Source organism: Apis florea, unplaced genomic scaffold, assembly GCF_048593485.1.
Source record: "Apis florea isolate Af1SG1 unplaced genomic scaffold, ASM4859348v1 contig_3496_pilon, whole genome shotgun sequence".
NCBI lineage: Eukaryota > Metazoa > Arthropoda > Insecta > Hymenoptera > Apidae > Apis > Apis florea.
Genome location: NW_028256773.1, coordinates 8,280,837 through 8,302,456, shown reverse-complemented (window position 1 = coordinate 8,302,456; position 21,620 = coordinate 8,280,837). Strand labels below are relative to the sequence as shown.

The 21,620-nt window shown below is 39.4% G+C and overlaps 1 protein-coding gene across 3 annotated transcripts in view; it reads right to left on the bottom strand.

The window, feature by feature from the left end:
- The window catches only part of LOC100868315 (uncharacterized), a 56,638-nt gene extending 35,512 nt beyond the window's left edge, over window positions 1-21,126 (bottom strand). Inside the window, exon 1 of one of the 3 annotated variants that reach the window (XM_086913117.1) lies at window positions 20,448-21,126. Coding sequence is in view for 1 of the 3 variants with exons in the window: in XM_086913118.1 (XP_086769244.1) it covers window positions 20,448-20,469 (22 nt within the window). In the remaining 2 variants the exon portion in view is untranslated. The remainder of the gene's footprint in view (window positions 1-20,447) is intronic. The other 2 variants (XM_086913119.1, XM_086913118.1) reach the window with 2 other exon arrangements.
- Between the last annotated feature and the right edge of the window lie 494 nt (window positions 21,127-21,620).

Sequence of the window (21,620 nt, the reverse complement as noted above, 5' to 3'; positions counted from 1 at the left end):
GTTGAAATTATTATTCGAATGGATCGTTCACAAAGAAAATAGTTTCGCTGTGAAAGTAATTTTCACACACATATATATATATGAATTTATTATTATATTTGAACTTGGTTGGCTAAAGAAACAGTTTCATTGTGAAAATAATTTTCGTGATATTCGTAAAATATTTTAAATGCATTCATATTCGTTGGGTTAGCCAAAGAAATAGGTTCGTGATACTAGATACTCGATATCAAGTGAATTTCATTGTAAATTGAACTTTATAGTCGATTTTTTACGAAAATTAAATCTTGTTATCTTATGCTGATTCTTGTGCACTGAAATCATTGACTCGACGATTGATCGAAGGTTAAGAAAATAGTTTTATCGTGAAAATAATTTTCCTGGTAGATATTCGAAAAATGATAATTAATTCGACAAGTTCGATTTTTCCAAAAATTAAATCTCGTCTCTGGTTCCTACATTTTCGAGTCACCTTCTCGATAAGGATTATTATTATTTGAGACACACAGGATTTATTATAGAGATGAAAAAAAAAAAAAAAATACGAAAGAAAATAGATTCTCAATCTCAAAAACGACGAAGGATCATGGTTGAAACCATAAATCTGATCCTCGCGACAGAATGAAAAATATAAGCCGTGTCTATTGAAATTGCGCGATATGAATATAAACAATATCGAATATCCCTAAAGATTAATCCTAAAAATATATATAGATTCGTGGAGGCTATTCACCGAGTATGATAAACCTTTTACGAAAAATCGGTATATGCAGATTCCCCTTTGATGTCGATCAGTTGCATGGAAACGCTTTAATCGCGAATCCATAAAAGTGTGTGTAAGCCTGGCATCGTCGTGGCGATCGTGTGTAACCGCAAAAGTTTCGGACAATTGAATTCTTCCACGGCAAATTAATCGAATGAATCGGGAATCGGGCCGAAAAGAAGATCAGGGACGATTAGGGGGGCTTCGCGAAGCTTAATTATTTTACAGCCGAGAGGAGTGCTTCGCTGCTATTGTGCACCCTCTCCTAAATCCTGTGGCCTCTCCTCTTATCGAATTCTCCAGCCCAGTTTCTGGTTACTCCTACGGGAATCCTTTCGAGCCGGTGGAAAATCTTAACCTATTTCCAATTTAATTATCTGCTTTCCATTAATGGATAAATGCCGGCAATCTTTCTTTCCTCTCTTTTTTAAAGCGAAACGATCGAGCAACAACGATCGAGTCCCGATCACTGCGTCAAAAGTTTTTTTTTAAAAATTAACCTATTGTCCATGATTTTATTTCATTCTTTAATAAAATATTTTAATAAATTAAATTTTCTTATTCTTATGTATCAGATGCGGTACACCATTTGCTATGTCACAAAGTGAGGTTTATGTTTTGTCAAAAAGTTTTTATAAAATTAGATCTAGTTTCTGGATTGTTTAAACAAAAAAAAAATGAAATAAAATATTTTAAAGAAACAGAAATTAAAATAAAATCATTTCCTCTAATTTGTAGAATTTTTTTTATAGAATATAAAAATTTAATAAAAAAAGGATATATTTTTGGTGTAGCTTGGTTAAAATTTGGTAAAGAAAAAATTTTATCCGAAAACGGAATTTTCATTAAATGAAAAAAAAAAAAAAAATTCTCCGATTCTAATATTCAAACTCATTATTATACGATACTGCGTCATCATTGTACGGCAAGTGTAATATTTCGATTTCACGATCGAGATAAATTTCATCGATACGCGCGTGAAACTATAATCTCAATTATGAAGAAACTTAAGAATTCAAATTCATATTCTTTCGCCCGTTAATCAAGGAATTATTCCGATTCGTCAAATTAATTTGCGGACGCCAGAGAATTTTAAAAGATACATACAGAAACTCGTTTTCTTAGAACGAAAACGAAAAAAAGAACGATCTCGTTGGAACAAGAAGGATCACGATACTTTCCTTCTCATCTCTCCTCCTCTTTCAATACAATTTAAACGCGAAAGTAAAAGATTTTCATAACCAAGAAATTAATCGAACAATTTTCAGTTCCAGTTGACGTTCACTCGTCAAATTATTTTTTTATTAAACGACAAAAGAGAGACACCGGAGAATTTCGCATACTTGGAAATTACTTGGAACGAAAAAAAAAAAAAAAAAAAACGATTCCCTTGTTGGAACAAGGAGGATAACGATATTTTCCTACGAACCTTTTCCCTCTTTCTCCCTCCCGTTCTCACGGTTAAAATAGATTCTGTGCAGCGCGAGGCATGATCGAGTTAACTCTTAATTCGATTGTCATTAAAGGTACGCAATCGCGAGACGCGCGAGTATCATTGAGTTCCGTTGGGGATAGGAGGATGAGGGGGGAAGAAGAAAGACGTCGACTCGATTCTCAAAGTTTCCCCCTTTCCGGGAAACGAAGGTCTCCTCCTTTGTCTTTATTACCGCCATGAGTCACCCGTTTATTTCTCCTTCACTCGGCGCAAATACCAGCTACGATATATTTTTCTTGCAAATTTTCTCCCTGCATAATTAAAATAGATCCCACGGGCCAACTTGGATTTTCCCTCCTCCACCAAGATCCATATTGCCTCGTCGTGTCTTCTCCGGGTTTGTCGCGCGCGTACACCGATTTAAATTCAGCCCTCGCCCGGTCAACCACCATCCTGCTAATAAGTGTTTTCTTTCAAAACAGACATCGACCGTTTGTCGTCCTTGCCTTCGTGTTTCATTAGCGCGCCGCGGCAATAACTTTTGTCCTTTCGAGCTCTCGGTCATCGAGACCACTTTTTTTGTTTTCCTCTCTTCCTTCTCTTTTAACTCGTGCTCCTCTCTACTACTTTTTCCTTTTCCCTCTTACTTCCAATCTGTCTAACATAAGGTGGACGATTTCATTCGAATATCGGAAGGAAGGGGTAATGAATTATCGATTTCAAACGCGACAATGGGAAGGGAGATTGGTGTTCAGGATCGATGTTCCTTTTATGGATTGAATTGAGTGATTATAATCGAATTATATACATTCGGAACTTTCCAAATCGATGTTTTTATTACTACGAATTTATTTCGTGTCGTAATCGTCCGTTATTATTTGAATTTTAAACGAATCGAAGAATTTTTGACGACAAGTTTAATCTTCGCGTCACGGATTATTTCTTTACATTTCCAAAAATTATACTTTCAAAGTTGCCCGATCTATTTACAATTTCGCACGACAACGTGTTTACTCGCTGGTTCGCTCGATTCCAGCGGAGATGGAGTTTCTCTATTGTGCCCGCTTGAACCAGGAGTGGTATAAGATGAAATTGTCGGAACACAAAGCGAGAAGATTTCGTCGGAGGAAGTGGCGTTGCCGTCTCCCGAAGCTGTTACTCGGACGACGCGAGGAGAGCAATCTCATTTGTATTTTTCTTTCTTTATCGCGACAGTTTGGCACGATTCGTATAGGCATAAAACCGGAAACAAAAACATTCTTATGCTGATTTATGACAATGTGGGCGTACAATTGGCATTTTGCAATCGTTCGATCTTGAAGTGTGCGAACGTGTAGAAATAAAGTTAATTCTCTCTTTTTGAACATTTTAGAATTAATAATTCAATGATCGATTATTTCTAACCATTTGAAACGGTGATATTTATTTATATAAGAATTGTGCATAAAAATTTTTAAGTTAATCGTAAGAAATTTATCGAAAAGTTGTTGGTTCGAGCTAATATTGCTCTCTGCAAATGTTTGTATCAATAACAATCACACGATGAATATATCATCTATTTAAAAATATCCCAGAATAATTTCAATCGAGCTCTTAACCGTGTTTCCCTGTTTCTAAAATATTCATCGCGTGTTCATACCCGCGTCTCTCCAGCGCGTGTAAAAACCTGTCATTAACAACGCTCTACAAAAGACAGGCGTTAAGATCGTTAATATTAAGAATCGACGTACCACTCTTGCTTATATTAAAATACTTACTCGTGGGTAAGTAAAATCACGTGAAAAAGTTTTACTCTTCCGATATATCGAGAATCGTTACGCAATCGTTGCCAAGAATTCCCATCGGTTTATCACGATCCGAACGCATCAACGAAAACCCACGTATCCACCCACCCGCTCGACTCCTCTCTTCTCCAACGCATTCATCGCCCGCTCCCTCCCCACCCCTCCCGTGCCAAGGTCCTCGCTATAAAACGATCGATCGAGCGGAGAGGCGAAAGTGCGTTTGTATATACGGGCGAGAAACAAGCCTGCCAATAAATATTCCCAAATCCGGGCTAACGACCGTTCCTCACCGGCTACGCTCGGCCGAAATTCCACGGAGGACGGCCGACCCGTGTCACGTCGCTATCGTAGGAGACGATTCCGTGGCAAAAAAGGGTGAGAGGGAGGGAGGAAGGGAGGGAGGGATTTCAGCCGGGCCGCACGGTCTAATTGCGCCTGTTGATTTATCGGCCGCGAAGCGATGGGGAGGGAGGGGGGATGGAAGTGCCAAAACGCGCGATAAACGACGAGCAAGGAGACGAACGGGCTGGTACGAGTGGACCACGCGTGTGTCGCGTCCACGTACGTGGTAAACGTTTGGTGAGTCACGTGAAGACCAGGGCCGTTAGAGGAAGGAAGGCACTTAACAATTGCTTAAAATAACCGCCGGACCATCTCGGTGGAAATCTCGTTTTGCCGCTCGTTTTCTCGAATTCGCGGAGTCAGACCGCGAGTGAATCGAGTCATTGGATCGAGGAAGGGAGGGAGAAAGGAATGGATATGGAATGGGGGGAGGGGCTTTAAAAGGGAAAAAGGGCGAGAAGGACTGGAGGAGGATAAATAAACGCGAAACACGGGCCGATACAGAGGGAGAGATGGAGAGAGAGAGAGAGAGAGAGAGAGAAATGAGGGTGGGTCGGAGGGTAAATGACGTTGGAGGGAAATCGAGAGGGAAGAAAGAGGAATGGATAGGAGAGCACGGTGAGTGGTGGCGCATAACGTAGGATCCGCAGCTGCGGGAGGTCTGCGCTCATTTTAGGGAGCCCTTTACGAGAAGGAAAACAGTGTTACACGATATCACGTGAATATATTATCTCGACCCTGGTATATATCCGCGTCTTCTTCTCTTCGACTTTACCAGCCTGCGATATATATTAAAAGAAAACAGGCGTATTCAGTTTCGAGATAGTTGTAGTTGGACGAACGGCATTGTTTTGCTTTCTAACGCGTCCCGTTAAAAGCCTATGCTGCGAGCAAAAAAAACTCCGCGGTAAAAAAACTTCATAGTTTTCTTTCCTTTCTTCTCTCTCTCTCTCTCTCTCTCTCTCTCTCTCTCTTAACCGAGTTACCATAAAAATACAGGCAGAAAAGTTGAAAGGAAGGTGAGTTCGTTTTTTGGACAATGGAAATGTAAAATAAATACAAGGTTGAATTTCTTTCGAAGCTAAAGTAAGTAAGGAATAAGCCGGTTCACGAAAGATTCCTTGGTAAAAGCATCGTGTACATGAAGAAAATGGAAGAAGAAGCAACTTGGAACGCGATCTTATGGATGTTTCCTGCCAACTGCATCGTGTCTCTCCGTTGCTCCTCCGAGATCCCATTAATCTACATATTTCTTCTGTCCGTCTCCTTCTTTTTGTGACGAAGAAGTAAAGAAGAGATTCGAAGGAATGCTGTCTCCACGTGTAAATTACACGCGAGTATTTTTGTACGTCTTATTGGAAACAAAAAAGATGATCGTTCTAACGTGAAATAAATGATCCTCTAATCGATCAGAGCGCGACAGAGTCTTCGCGGTTAAAGTATTTAAGTAATGCTTCGATCTTAGTGCGCTCAATTTTTTTTCCTCGATCGGTATTATTAGCCGCACGATAACGATGATATTTTTCCAACAGTTCATCACTGTTCCCGTTACTTCTGATAGTTATATAAAGCGAGATTGCCGCGTCGAATCGGACGAATCAATCGCGAGAATTAATTACATTCAGTTGGTGTTGTTCGCCGTTGATTACTTCACAAGGTTAATGACGTTTCATTCAGCGTGTGCGTGAAGCAGAATGGCCATAGACGGGAAGGTAAAGTTATTGTTGTTTGTCGTCGCAATGGCTTCGTCCATTTAATCATTCTGATTTAATTATCGTCACTCGCTTAGGAATATTCCTTCTCCTCCTCCACAACTTGATCCTCTTCGAGCAGAGCAATGCCATTCGATACCGTGGGATTACATTGCGCAGAGCGGCCGGTATCTGGCCTGCATTTTCATGAAAACAGGATTACGGTTACAAGTTATTTAACTTTCCAGTAACGACAGGAAATTTAACTTGCCTCAAAGTGCCCCTTTAATGTTATCGGTGTACAGTGGCTAGGCATATCGACGAATCGCGTTTAACGAATAAAATCAATTGGACGAAAGAATAATATAAATGCGGCGGAAGAAAAAAAAATAATCTCGACGAAGTTGTTATTTTAAGTAATGCGTCAAATATCAAAAGGTCAGTGGAATCTCTTATATTCGTCATAGTTTCAATAAAACTTTTGAACTTTTGCTTAAAATTTTATTCGAGATTTCATCGAAGAAAATTGATTCTATATATCGATATCCATTGTTTCACCATATTACAAAAACATCTTATGAAATGAAATAATATTCATTGGCGAACACAAACCTAACCTAATCTAACCTAACCTAATCTAGCCTTTGAAGCAAACACATCGAATCGCACAATCGTTAAAAAAGTATACCTAAACAAAACGTAAAAATCGAATCTTACGGATAATAATATTTTTACGGGTATAGTAAGAGTTTCGCCGTAGATCGTTACGCATTTTCTCTAGCACGAACAACGTTGCCAAACTGCGCAATCCCGAGAACACTATTTACATCGAGGATGTACACTGTTGCGACTTCGTTCCGGATCATTATTTTTACATCGTAGGACCATCAGTTTCGCGCATTCACTTGCTTGTTTTTTACCTCTCCTGTTGGAATTATGGTACCTCCGGGGGGGGGGGGGGTATCGCTCGTTCCTCGTCGCGTATATTAAACGGCCCTTAAAGAATCGGTTATATGGGCGCGGTATAACGAGGATTTCGGTAACTCCCGCGACTATTACTGGTTTCTTGCGGCTGTGCGGGGTTTTTAGCCGCTTTAAAGTATCCTCCATCTCCGAAGCCCTCACCACCACGATGGTACAAGGATTACGCGGCACAAAAGCGGCCGCCTCGCCGTGCATTTTCATGAAAACAGGATTACAGTCGAACTTATTTAACTTTTCGGTAATCGCGCTCTCGCTCGCCGAGCCTCTTCTCCTTTTAAACGGTTATTCCACTTGTTTGCGCGGTTTAAAGAAAATTGATTTTTGTTTTTCGGTCGGTTTGCTTTTTAACCCGTTTACGTGCGATTCAATTTAGAAGGGGATCTTAACGAAACTTTGCCCGATCTGCAAATGGAAAAAAATATAAGATATACAGGGTGTCTCGTCTGATTTCGACGTCTCGATTCGTTCTCGATATTTTTACTCGAGATAAAATATCTAAATTATTTTTCGCTTTTTTTCTATTTGTTATAATAAATTGAATTTGAACGTAAATAGGTTAATATCTATAAAGACAAGAACGTGATTCCCTCGATATTCAATTTTCGTTCGAGTAATAATAAAAGAAGATCGATATATATTAAATATCAGATGAAATCGTTCGTATAAAAAATTTCCAGATAGAATATTGACCGAGGAAATACGAAAAATATCCATTACTCGTTCCTCTAATTTCACCAACTTTTTCCATTCTTTCCACGCTCCAACTATCTTCCAGAAATCCTGATCGCGTTATTACCTTTACTATTACCTTCTGAACCGAATTGATTTTCTCGTTCAGAAAAAGAGAATCGCTTGGACTATTTTTCTCGCGCGTTTATATAAGATAAGCAGGAGATTTATCTCTCACGATAAAGCAACGAGGCGGATATTTACGATGAAAGTGTAATTGAGGAAAAAGAAAGGAAGTTTAACCTGACGGGGAGGGGGAGGGAGTAATGGAGGAAACTAGTGTCGACCAATATTTTGTCAAACTCTATTGTGAACTCTTGCGTTGTTCCAGGGGAGGGGGTGGTTCCAAGGGTAACTGGAGCAAACGGTGTTCGCTCGAGTAACGAGATTTTCTTTCTTTTTTTTTTTTTAAGACTGCTTTTCTCTTCGCTACTGCGTAACACTGAAAAAGTTTAAGTAACGTGTAATGGGCGAAAGGAAGGAAACAGGAGAGGCATGTAGATGCATGCGTACTTGAATCGCAGTTTCCTTGGAATTTTCTGAAAAATGGGGTGTAAAACAGGAGAACGAGATTCATTTTTCGTTTTACTTGTAAAATTTTCTTGGACAATAGGGAGGTTCTAGAAATTTTTAACTTACGTATTAACAACTGTAATTTTTTAGGGAATTCACTTTAACTTTAGCAGACGTTGCTTTCTAAAAATATTCTTTTTTTTTTTTTTTTTTGCAGAAAATACGAATCTAAATTTATACGATATACGATTTGAAATTTATTTCAATTTTATATGGATATTAGGTGGATTAAGTGAGTTATTACAATTATCGTAGATTTCTAATTAATCATGGAATTAGATATTAAGTCAAAGTCAAATTAAAGAATATTTCTAATTTATTATGCATATCATTTTACGGTTTATTTAAAAGCATTAATTTTACCGAGAATTTTTATCAACTATTTTCTAAAAATTTTTCAATGTAGCGTGGAAAGTTTGTGAAATCAAGGAAAGGAGAGAGAAATGCGGAAAGTAGTCCGTTCGCCAAAGTTTCATCAAAGTCCTTGCTAAACTTTTCAAGTTTGTTTCAAGAGTGATCGAAAGAAATTCCACTTGTTAATTAATCGATATTTTAAAAAATATCTTTCCAGATCCATCGTCTCTCAACAAAAGAGTCAATCGTTCAACAGAATTCTTAATTCTTCTTTCAAAAGTATATACACTTTTATAAAATTGAGAAATTGAGATTTTCTTTTTATTATAAATGGTTCATCATGTCCAAAGTATGTCGCTCGATCTCTGGCGAACGTAGTTTCAATGTTGATGAAAAAGTCGGAACGTATTTTCCTTTTAAGGCACGGCTTACACCCGGAAGCCTTGATTCTAAAAATTCCGCGATACTTAAAATTCTGTGAAAACCTCGAGTCTCCGTTAATCACCGATCTTGATGAAACTTCTCTTGAGGAGAGTAGCTTTCAAAGAGGTATCTGACCCAAATTTCCTCAAAATTACGAATGAAAAATATATCTTCTTCGACATTATCCTTCCAACATTTTTACACGAATGATCAACACAACGTAATAAATAAAGAAATTAAGTCTTCGAGTTAAGGAGATTTGCGTTTATCGAATATTTTACTTTTATCGTATTTCATTTCATTCGTTTCATTGATAATAAATTTAAATCTCTCAATCTTTATATCCGTGACGAATCGTGTCTTAAATCTGAAGCAAACCATTATATTAATTTAGTCACGACATTGATATGTACGTATAACGAGAGTCGAAAATTCATCGTTGCGTGAAATAAATATTCAGATGAATATTTTTCATCTTCGCTGCGTATCGACTCGGAGCAACGCATTTATCGAAAAATTTATTATTTAGAGTTAAGCATCAGGTTTAAAAACTCACTTTTCCATTTAAAGCGTTAAAAGTTTCATTTTAAAAACATTCCTTCCATTAAACCTCTTCATTTAATCCACCACGCTCATCACCGAACGTGGCACGCGTCAATTTAAACTTCCACTCGGAAATTGTACGATATTTAATTGAATAAACGAGGCGCCCTCTTCCTTTCTTACGCTTAACGACTTAATATATTCCGTTATGGTCGATTTGCGTAACTCCGTGAAAAGTTGAAAGTCTTTAATAGGAGAGAAAAAAAAAAAAAGAAGAAGAAGAGCACCCGGCACCGATAATAGAAATGAACCGACGTTGATGTCGATAAACTTCTTTCAAAATTCAGTTACGAAACTTTTTTCGAGCCGAGATAATGCAATGGAATCGCCTCGTGAAGATTTACCGACGCATGAAATACACGTACAACGACTCGATCGATATTTGGTTATCCTTTAACCTAGAAAATAGACACGCGAAGAATATTTCGTGCGTTAAGTTAGGTTAGGTTGTTGCACGCCTTCTTGTTTTTATTAAATTGGTGTATTATTCGTGTATCGATCAATTTCTCGAATTGCTTTTTTAACATTTTATTTTGATTAATATCGGTATTACGAAAAAAGAACGGTGTCGAAAGTGTTGCAATTGTTTTGGAATCTTTTGAGTGAAACGAAGGGATTCGGATGATAAATGGAATCAAGACGAGTTATTGACCTCGGATGCGGTGGCGTTTTTTCTTCCCTCTTTTCTTTGCAAGTAAAACTTTCGTTGGAAGATTTATTAACGTGTCTCCACAAAAAAAAAAAAAAAGAGTTCATCTATTAACATTCTAGTTTAAACCTATAATAAATTACTTTCTATCGAACCTGCGCGCATTTATAGAATTCTATATTTGTCGACAACAATCATGGGAAGCATCACGTTTTCACTTTCGTTAATTAAGAGCACGGATTCAGACCACGGATCGCGGTTAAAATTTCCAAGGCGTCCAAAATTTTCAATCCTCCCGAGAAAAAAATCTCGTCCTCTCCTCTCTCCAAAGAAGAAAAAAAAAAAAAAAGGAAAAAATTATTCCATTTCACGTGTCGTCCGACAAAACCTCGTCGCGAACGAAATTACCCTTACTCGGTCGCATCGTTTCGCGAATTACGAAAATTACCTGGCGCGTGTGTGCACTTCATAAAACGGGCGCCACGAAAATTCCCGTGGCGTGGCGAAATTTACCTTCCACCTTCTCCCTAAACGAAGAGATCGCGTTTTATAAAATTTCCTTCTTTCAATTTGTTCCCCCGGGGGGAAACACGATGCGACGCGAAAAAAGAAAGAGGAAAGGGGAGAAAAAGGGAAGGAAAAATTTGCTCCCCGAATTTAAATGTGAAATTGTTGCACGCCATACGTACGTATTCGTTCTCGGCCGAGTTCCGTCTTCCCGCCGGTTTTAATCTACCCTCGAAACACCGAGAGGAGATGATACATCCCTTTTCACAAAAAAAGAACTTGGCTAACTTTTAATCAAAGCGCGGTATATTGACCGAACGAAAACCGAATTCCGTTGAAATAAATGGATCCACGAATTGGGACACCGGACGAGCGAACGGACGAGATACGATTCTGTCCACGTACATCGGCCGCCCTTCTCCCCGCGACAATAGCTCGGCCGATCGTCTGGCGTGGAATCAAAGGGTGCGTCAATCGCTGATAACGGGCGAGTCATTTTTTAACCGCGATACGTCGCCACCCGATAAAGGAACGGTAGATCGGGATACCGGTGTATCGCGTGGTAGACGTATCCACTCGAATCGAACGTCTGTAAATAACGTCTGGAAGCAACTGTGACGCACGCGTCGTTTCATCGAAAAAAACGAGCATTTTTATTTTACAGTTAGCTCGCGTATATATAGATATATATACATAGAAATTATGTTCGTCGTAATTGTGAAAGGTATCGTGTCGACGTAAGGAGCAACGGAGAGAGAGAAAGAAAACAGAGAAAGAGAGCGGAGGAGCCTGAAACGTACTCGATGTTTTTTAAGTAACGTTCAATTATAAAGATGATTAAAGTTCGCGTAACGCGGTTAACTTTCCTATGTTGCGAGCAGGGAAACTCGTCCCAAGAATCGAGTTGGAAAAGTGTAACTCTATCCGATCATCGTTAAAAGTTTAATAACTTCGCACCTACTTTTCCTTTTTCATTTTTCTTTTTTTTTTTTTAATATTCGACAAGGAAACTCGTATTAATAACTCGTATCAATGATGGAAAAAAAATAAATTCTTTTCTCGGTTAATCGTAATCCGGTAAAAACAAGAAGCGGTTTTAATTCGCACGTTGTGTGCTATTAAAGTCGTATTAAAAAAGGAAAGGAGGGAGGAGCGACAAGTTTTAAGTTCTTGGTGCGCGAGAAGGAAACTTGATCGAAGGAAGCGCGAGTCGAAGAGGTGTAATTCCATCCACTAAAGGTGCTTGAAAGTTTAATAAAGAAATCCACGCATTGCTCGTAACAAGTGCGATCTATTATTCCAAGTGGAGGAGCATCGTTCTTCTTGCGTTTAATATTCGTTATTCGCAAATTATATTATCGCCATTTTGGAAATTCGATGAATAATTGGATTAATTTTACCGATCGGGAAGTATATATATTTACGGCGAAATTTCGTCGACTTTCGCGGAATGAAATTTCGAAGGAAAAGCATGGAAAACTTTTCTCTTCAAAAGAATCTTTGATGACGATGAAAATATGGAAAACACGGGAAGAAATATCACGAAGGTGTTATTAATTAACGCACATACTTTTTTGTGAATGTTTAACAAAGGCGGCCAGTCCGCTTTATCCCGCGAGAAAAGGAAAGAAAAAGAAAGAAAGAAAGGAAAAAAAAAAAAAAAGAGGAGAGGATGAAGAAGCTGAGCGAAACTTCGCCGGCATGAAAGTTTAACTTGCAATTTCCAACGTGCTTGCCACGTTGGAGGCTGCGTAAACGCGACGTTCCATTATCGTTAATCCGCGCGAACGCAAGAATTCGAGGCGCAGTAGTACACTTTTGCCGGCCGCTTATCGCCTCGAACGAAGCAGCGCTGGATTTATCATCGAGCCACGTCATTTGCGCTCCTCGTTTTAGCGATGATGGCAAACGTAGCGTAACGGTATAACACTAATATAGCGAAACAAGGGCAAGAATTAGAGCTCTCTTAATATCCCGAAACGACACTGGAAATGATCGTTCGATTAATAAAATTCGAATAAAACTCTTCGAGAAAAAAAAATAAAATTTTGAATGGAAAAATATACAAATTTTTTTAATTCAAATGATTTTTTTTAAAAATAATTATAATATCAATACAATATTATTTACCCACTCCTATAAACGTTAATTATATATGAAATTTTGGATCGATCGTAGAAATTTTCCTGATAATTCAAATTATCCCAGGATTTATTTTATATCTATACATTACTGTCCAAATAATTGATATTTTGACCAGTCAATCACAAATATTATAAAAGATATAAATAATTATTCCGTCTAATTGATAAAAATAAAATTTTATTCTCGAGATAACAGCTCGGCAAAAAATCGAAGTCGCTTCGATAATTAAAACAATCGTCAAGGTTATACGACTTGATAATTAAATACGAACAAATATTATTCTTTTAGTAATTACTTGCGAGTGAATTTATTCGAATAAATTTCACCCCCTTTTTCAAACTCAATTTGAACAAAATCGATAGTTCGCTTCTCGATGTAAAAAAAAAAAAAAAAGAAAATACCTCGATATCTCGTCTCCCACCGAGGCGAAAGAAAGAAAGAAAGAAAGAAAGAAGGAGCGATTGCAACCCTCCCCTCCATTGGCTCCGAAATTGCAGAAAAGTGGTCCGTTGTATCGGCCTCTTTGTGTATATTAGAATCGCGGTGAGAGGCATTTTTCCTCGCTTTTATCCCCCTCTATAAAAAAAAAAAAAGAAGGAAAAAAAGAAAAAAATAGGGGATAAAAGAGAAAAAGGGAGAGAGAGAGAGAGAGCGCGGGATTACTCGCGGCTGATTGTGGCCCCGTTTCCTCGTCCGCGACGAGGAACGGCCGCACGATTAAACCTAACGATCCACTATTCCGGCCAAGAATAATACCGGCTCGTGCATCTTGCCACCAAGAGTTACGGGGAGCGGAAACTAACGAGGGCTCACCTTCGCATCCACTTTATTCGCGGGAAAGGAGAGATTATTCCGCACGCTCCCCTCCTTCGCCCCTCGGCGAGCCACCCTCGGAGAGAGAAGCCGGCGCGACGACATCCCCCTCGATGAGCCATCTCAGATAGCTCAGCCACCTCGACCGAAGCCTTTGTCGCCTTTTTATTCGCGTGTGCGAATTTTATATTGGACGGATCATCTCGTCTCGAGGCGGCTGCGGGAAACTGGTTCAACGGTGTTGTCACGGCTCTCCGTGCCTTTGCTAATTTCGGGTGTTTCTATGATCTTGCTTAGATTAAATTTGGGGTCAACTTTTTTCAAGTAGAGTATTATATTTCGTTCGTTTTACGACGGTGTTGTCGCGGTTCTCGATGTCTTTGTTAATTTTGAATATTCTATGATCTTGCTTGGAGTAAATGGTAAATTTGGGTTCAACTTTTTTTAAATAGAGCATTATATTTCGTTTGCTTTATAATGGTTATTATAGCTTTTGATGGCTTTGTTAATTTTGGATATTCTATGATCTTGCTTGGAGTAAATGGTAAATTTGGGTTCAACCTTTTTTAAATAAACTATTATATTTCGTTTGTTTTACAACGGTGTTGTCACGGCTCTCGTGCCTTTGCTAATTTCGGGTATTTCTATGATCTTGCTTAGATTAAATTTGGGGTCAACTTTTTTCAAGTAGAGTATTATATTTCGTTTGTTTTACAACGGTGTTGTCACGGCTCTCGATGTCTTTGCTAATTTCGGGTATTTCTATGATCTTGCTTAGAGTAAATGGTAAATTTGGGTTCAACTTTTTTTAAATAGAGCATTATATTTCGTTTGCTTTATAATGGCTATTATGGCTTTGCTAATTTTGGGTGCTCTGTGATCTTGCTTAGAGTAAATGGTAAATTTGGGTTCAACTTTCTTCAAATAGATTATTATATTTCGTTTGTTTGACAACGGTGTTGTCGCAGTTCTCGATACCTTTGCTAATTTTGAGTATTCTATGATCTTAGATTAAATGATAAATTTGGATAGAAGGTATAGCTCTTTTCTTCAATGGTGTCATGGCTCTCGATAGCTTTGCGAATTATGATTTTGTCTAGATTAATTTTGTCTAGGTAAATTTGGATAGAGGGTATAACTCTTTTTTTCGATGGTGTCATGGCCTTGCTAATTTTCAATGCTCTATGATTTTGCTTAGATTAAATGGTGAATTTGGATTTTTTCAGAATTTTCAAACGTTCCGTTGTTTTGCAACGGTATTATCATGACCCTTGATTCTAATTTCTAAATTTGCTAATTTCGGGTGCTCTATGATCTCGTCTAGATTAAACGATAAATTTGGATAGTGGGTATTATATTTCAGAATTTTCAAACTCGTACCATATTTCGTTTGTTTCATCGATAAAAAAAAAATGGTTTCTATCGTTGGAGATGGAAGAGAGGGAGGTGAACGAGGGCGCAAATTGAAGTAAATTAATTTCTTTTTTTCCTCGCGAAACAGATACCTGTTTTGCATATCGAAACAAAAAAAAAAGAAGATCCTTTCTCCACCGCATCGAATTGTCATTAACGCGCCATTCACGCGTTTCGCCCACCTAATAGCCGGATAATTAGAGGTCTAATTGTAAGTTAAGCATTTTAGCTCGTCCGTAACACGGTATTAAGCACTGCGTTTCCACCGTAATGCGACCTAAATTGCGAATTTAGGTGGAAAGGGAGCGAAATTTATTCGACATAACAGGGTTTCGATCGCTTTTTAATTCGAATTCGTCTCTCTCTCTCTCTCTCTCTCGATTGTTCAGAGATTTATAAAATAGAAAAGAGAAGCGAATAAATCAAAGCCGCGAGAGAATTTTCTTCCTTCTTCTTCTCGCTAATAAAAAATCGCTGGCTCCACCTCCAACGGGAGAATCCTTCCCTCTTAATCTGAGATACCCCTTTCATCGAAAAATTTCGAAATCGATCACCAGTCGCCCGTCCTTTTATCCCTCGTTATTTCATGGATCCACCTTTGAATGAATAATAAACAAAGCGCGCGTATCCCTCCCGTTTAACTTTATTTCATCCCCACACGAATGATGACGATGACGATGATACATCATTCTACCTTCCTCGACGTAACGAATTTACAACAATAAAAGTTGAATCAAAATTTCCAACTAATGCACCTCGACAGGGAATCGGGTGGTGATCGAGGGAGAGACGACACGCATCAATCCATGGGAAAATCGATGGGGAGACACATCGAATTTCCTGCCGTTTACCCTCCCCCGCGGGTATTAGTAACGTCTGCTAATAACTACTCAGTCATCCACCGTGGGGACATCGTAATTAATAAGCTGTTTGATCGGCTAATTAGTTGGCCACGGCTTTTCGCGTATCCACTCCTCCCCCGTTTATTCAAGCGGAGATTTTCGAAGTTTCAAACTCGTTTCAAAGAAGAACGTTTCTCTCTTATTTAATTTTATCCTTTCTCGAATTCGCAGTGAATTTTTATTTAGCAACGCTATTTTCATTCGCCCGAAATATCAACGATCCAGGCGAATTACCATTGAAGTAATCGTGGTACGACGATGATCTTAAAGCGCGCGTGTAATTGTATCGCTAGATTGGGAGAGATTTGGGAAAGGTCTTAGGAAAGATATGGGGCGCGAATCGATGCGTATCGTGAATTATTCCACGCGTGTCCCGTCGCGTTGAAATAATCAATGGAAATCAAGGGACGTTAGGTCAATTAGATCCATTTAACATAAATCAAAGTCCGCTGGTTTAAGCGAGATTGGCGACGCATCGCATCGTTGAACTCGCAAACTTGGAGAGATAAATCAACCGAGCGTTATTCGATTCGGTTAAAATCGATTATATCGCGTCTCCGAAATTAACAAGGGATAAAATGAGCGAAAGTTTCGATTTGAAAGTTTAAATTTAACCGGGACGTTTTCGATCACTTTTCTTCGATATAATTTTTCTCCAGGCGTAAATTTCCGTTCCGTATAATTCGTATAATTTCCTCGATTCGTAAATTCGAAATTACGTTAGGTACGCGCGGTCGAAAGTTATGCGCGTGGGCGTCCCCACACGTGGGAAAAAAAAAATGAAGAATTTTGGAACGAATTTCGTTCAATCTCGATGACTTTTTTCCCATCCATTCTCATCCATCTAATTCCTCGTAACGATGAACAATTTATTATTTCGACAAAACCTCTGTGCGACGACAACAAAACGTTCGTCCATAATCGAAGCAAGCTTGCTTATCCTACTCGGGCGGTGATTAATTCTATTTTGCAATCGATTATTGTGCTCGATTATTTGATATGTAATGTATAGCAATCGCATCATAAATAAATCCTGATTACCTTCGGTAATTTTTAAATCGTTCAACCAGATCCAGAAATTTGTCCATCATTCAAGACCGAAACATTAGAAATATCGCATGCGCGAGCGACAACGAAATTTAAGATAATTTTAGATAAACGTACCAAAAACGGACAAATTATGTAAATAAATCACAATTAAAAATCATGTACAATCGATAAATCGTTGATCGCGGCAACAATTCCTTCCTTATTTTCGACGATTACTTATTGATTCTCGATTACAATTAATTTTTGCCCAACTCCGATCTTTCCCCTCCCCGCCACTCGCAACTCTCCGTGCACCAGCCGGTGCTTCAAGTCTCGCGAGCCGTCTCACGGGGCCATTTACAATTTCAGCGACGCGACGAGTTTCCACGCCGGTTGTCCGAAACTCCCTTCAGATCGTTAACCCCGGTTGAAAGGGAGCCTGTTTTCTAGGCCAGTGAGCCCGGAATCGAAAAAAAAAAAAAAAAGAAAACGCGATTCGTCGATACAGAAATCGATCCAACAGCTCGTCTTGTCTGTCAAACGTTTAAGCGATAAAGGGACGCGGTATATCGAACTTGGTGAAATTTTTGAACGAAAGATGAACGCAATTTCGACTCGAGCGATTAAAGTTTCGAAGTTGTCGTCGTAGGACACGGATTTGAAAGGTTGGCTAACTTTGTCCGGGAGAAAGAGGGAGCGCGACGAAAACAATTTACGTTTTCGAGGTGTAATTATCGGCACAATAATAACAATTTCATACAATAATCGTCGTTCGAAATGAAATTTCGTTAACCGCGTTACCATCTTCCCGTACATTTAACGGGTTTATATTTTTCATCGTTTAACGCCCGGTAATATTTTCCCGTTCGTATATAACGTACACGTGCACAGTTTCGGCGGCGATAACGCATGAAACGGTTTAAACTGCGCGCACATACGAATGTTTACCCTCGGTCGCGGAGAGTCGCGGCCCGTCGGGGCTTTCTGCCCATTCATCGAGCGTTACAAATATGTTAGTCGTGTTTAATTGCCTTCGAAGCTCGTTTAATGAGACACACGGCCGAATATCGGGATTCAATTCGTTCTCTCCTCTAAATATTAACGGGCGCACAGCTGTAATCTGTGAATCGTACCCGGCTATTAATTATTCCCCGCCTTGATGCCGCGATAATGCATCGTACGAACGCTAAATATATATATATACATGTATACGAAACACGAAATATCTCTCGTTCGCCTGGTGAATCCGTCCAGCGATCGATGGATCATTCTCTGTCGCCAAGTCTGGTAGTAGTCCTGCTGCCAGACTTTCTTCTGGATAAACGCGTACCTCGAGTTGTTTTAAGAAGTAAGAGAGGTAATTTTGAGAGGCAATGTTCGTTTTTTTTTTCTTTTTTGAAATGTAAAAAAATTACACGTTGAAAACTGGTAAATAGATCGAAGGATATTTTTAGGACAGTGTAATGTAATTTTTTTTAATTTAAATCGACAATTTTAATTACAAAAATTATATCGTTCTTTTTTGAAAGTGCAACTTTTTGATAAAAATGATATTGATAAATGATATATATTTTTAAAAAAATCATATGTTGAAAGTTAGTAAAATTGATTGCGATTTCAACAAAAAATTATACCGCTCTTTTTAAATCGTTGTAAACAAGGATTCAAATCGAATCCATTCGTTGTTAAATAATTGGATCACGATATATTTTACACGTCAATTTCTGACCTTATCTATGTTTATCGTTATAAAAAAAGTCATACGTTGAAAGGTACTGAATAAGGATATTTTTGGAACAGCGTAATGTAATTTCATAATAAAAATTATCTTTTTAAAATAATAACGATTCGATTAATCCATAATTTTTAAATAATAAAACTACATACGCCAATTTCTGACCTTACCTGTATTTATCGTTCAAAAGAAATCATACGTTAAAAGCTACTATTAAAAGTACTATTAATACAGAAATTACACCTCTCTTTTTGTAACGACGATTCGATTAACCCATTCATTTTTAAATAATTGGATCATGCTATATATATACGTTACACAAAATTATACCTCAAATACCTTCTCACCTTGCCTATATATTTATCGGTTTAAAAAAATCATACGTTGAAAGCTGCTAAATATGAAACACCGTGCAGATATCTCCAGGATACTGCGTAATGCAAAATTATAGATAAATTAAATAAACTTTTACTTGCCAGTGCAACTACTACTACAGCGCAAAACATCAAACGGATGTTTGAAAAATAAATGATTCTTCCGGATTGATCGTATCGGATAATATACGAAATCGACCTTGCAAGCGTCCTCTCTCTTATCCGTCTCAGACGTACGCGAAACGCAAGATGCTCGAAGAATCGCTTCTTTCTTGTTGACACCGCCAACAGGTGTGCGAATTTCTCGGAACGCACTTTTCTATATTTCCCTTCGCAATCCTAGCTACACGTGTACACCGTTGAGTAAACGTTAAGGTTAAATAGGCTGCGCATTGTCGAGAGGAGAGGCTAATACCTGGCACAATGGGCCAGCGTCAAAACTTTTTCACGAAAGCGGGGAAAATCTTTCCGCCTCCGTTACTCTTTTATGCGAAACGAGACGCTTCCCTCGTGGGGAAACACGCGTGTCGTTTTTCGTTTGCCCCCCTCTCCAACAACGACACGATTCCAAACTTTTCCACCTTTTCTTCAGTTATCAACCGTTAAAGATCGATTTTCGATCGTTGCAAGATATTGGAAAGTTCGAGAATCGTTTAAACGATCGTTTAATTAAATTAGATAGGATCGAGAGTTTAACAATCGTTTTTAATTTCGTCGCGATCTCTAAAAAATATGATTTCGCGAAACGTCACTGTTGGATAATTGCGTTGATCCGCGTGATTATTATTCGTCAATCATTATTAAGAGGAAAAAAGAAAGAAAGAAAGAAAGAAAGGAAAGCGAGAAAAGAAATAAATTGGCAAATTTAAATCTCGCGACAATAAACAGTCTCGGTCGTCGAGCCGACCTTGATTCCGGATAATCTACTTGTCGGGCCGAAGTCCGACATTCCGAGCCCCGGACACGTGTTCCTTAATACGAGAGATAATAATGGTCGAGCATAATAATAAGCGATCGATGCTCGTGTCTCTCCGTTGTCGAGATCACCATCTATCGGGAAAAAAGAAAAAGGAAAAGAAAAAAAAAAAAAAGAAAATTCGACCTAACTCAATTTGAATAAATTTCTCGGCCCGCCCCGACCGCGATAAAAACTTCATCTCGCGAGCATAAAGTTAACAGGCGCTTTCGCGGCTTCTTACCTCGTCTGATCGTCCGCACCATCAATTTCCTCGATGCGATCACCTTAACGAGATCACCTCGTCGATTGTCCGTCGCGCTTCGATGTGGAAACAGCGATGATTTGCATTAAACACCGGCCTGTCGCATCGATTCCATCGCGAAACCAGATCCAATTATAACGGATGTAAATCTTCTACTCTCTCTCTCTCTCTTATCGATACGTCCTCTTGCTTTTTACACCGGTATATTACAGCGTCCAAACTTTCCTCCTTTCGTTCGTTCGAGTAGCGTCGCGTCTCAGTCCACAGCGTGGTATTTCTCTTCCACCGTTCTTTCGTTTCGAACGAGGGCAAAAAAGATTAGTTTGGAGAGAGAGAAAGAAAGGAAGGAAGGAAAAAAACAGTCGAGCAAGCAAACGGGCACACGTACACACACTGTTCTCCACTGTCCGCCACTCGAAACGAAATTGTGCGGAGCGGTTCTCTCTCTCCGAGGGAAAAAAGTTTTTCCGTGAAGTTTCGGCGGGGCACGGAGGGGTACGGTGGGCGAGCTTGGCGGTGGGAGGGGCTTGGCCGAGGCAGCACGTGACACTTTTTATCGGCGGGGGGAGGGATGGAATCACACGTGTCACGGGAGATTATTGGCCTTTGTGAGCGGGTTGACAAATGGTCCACCGCATATGGCGCGTCGCGCACGACTGAGGCCAGATTTCGCTTCCACCATCCTCTCCCCGTGATCTACCCCCACCATAGGGGCTCTATCCTCTTCCACTCGGCCCTTGCCACTCGGTCGGTTTTCCCTGACCGAGCGTGTCGTCGTCGTCGTCGTCGTCGTCGTCGTCGTCGTCGTAGTCGTCGTAGTCGTCGTTCCAGCACGCAGACTCCTCGGCCGGCCACCACGAGAGACCGCTTTTCTCCCCCGCGAGACACAACGGCCTCTTCGGTCAGGTGGTGCGGTGTTCCTCTTTTTCTTTTCCTTCTTTTTTTTCTCTTTCTTTCTTTCTCCTCCCTTCCCGATCAAAGCAAAGGCGGAAAAACCGTCTACCAGCCGGCTTTCTTATTGTGCGACGCCTGCAAGCGTATTCTCGAATCATGGAGCATGGACCGAGATGCTCTTTGGTCGGGTCCTGAATCGGATAACTTGGTGAATCGGGTTCCTGCGCTTTCCCGCCAGAGAAGAAGGAAAGAAAGAGA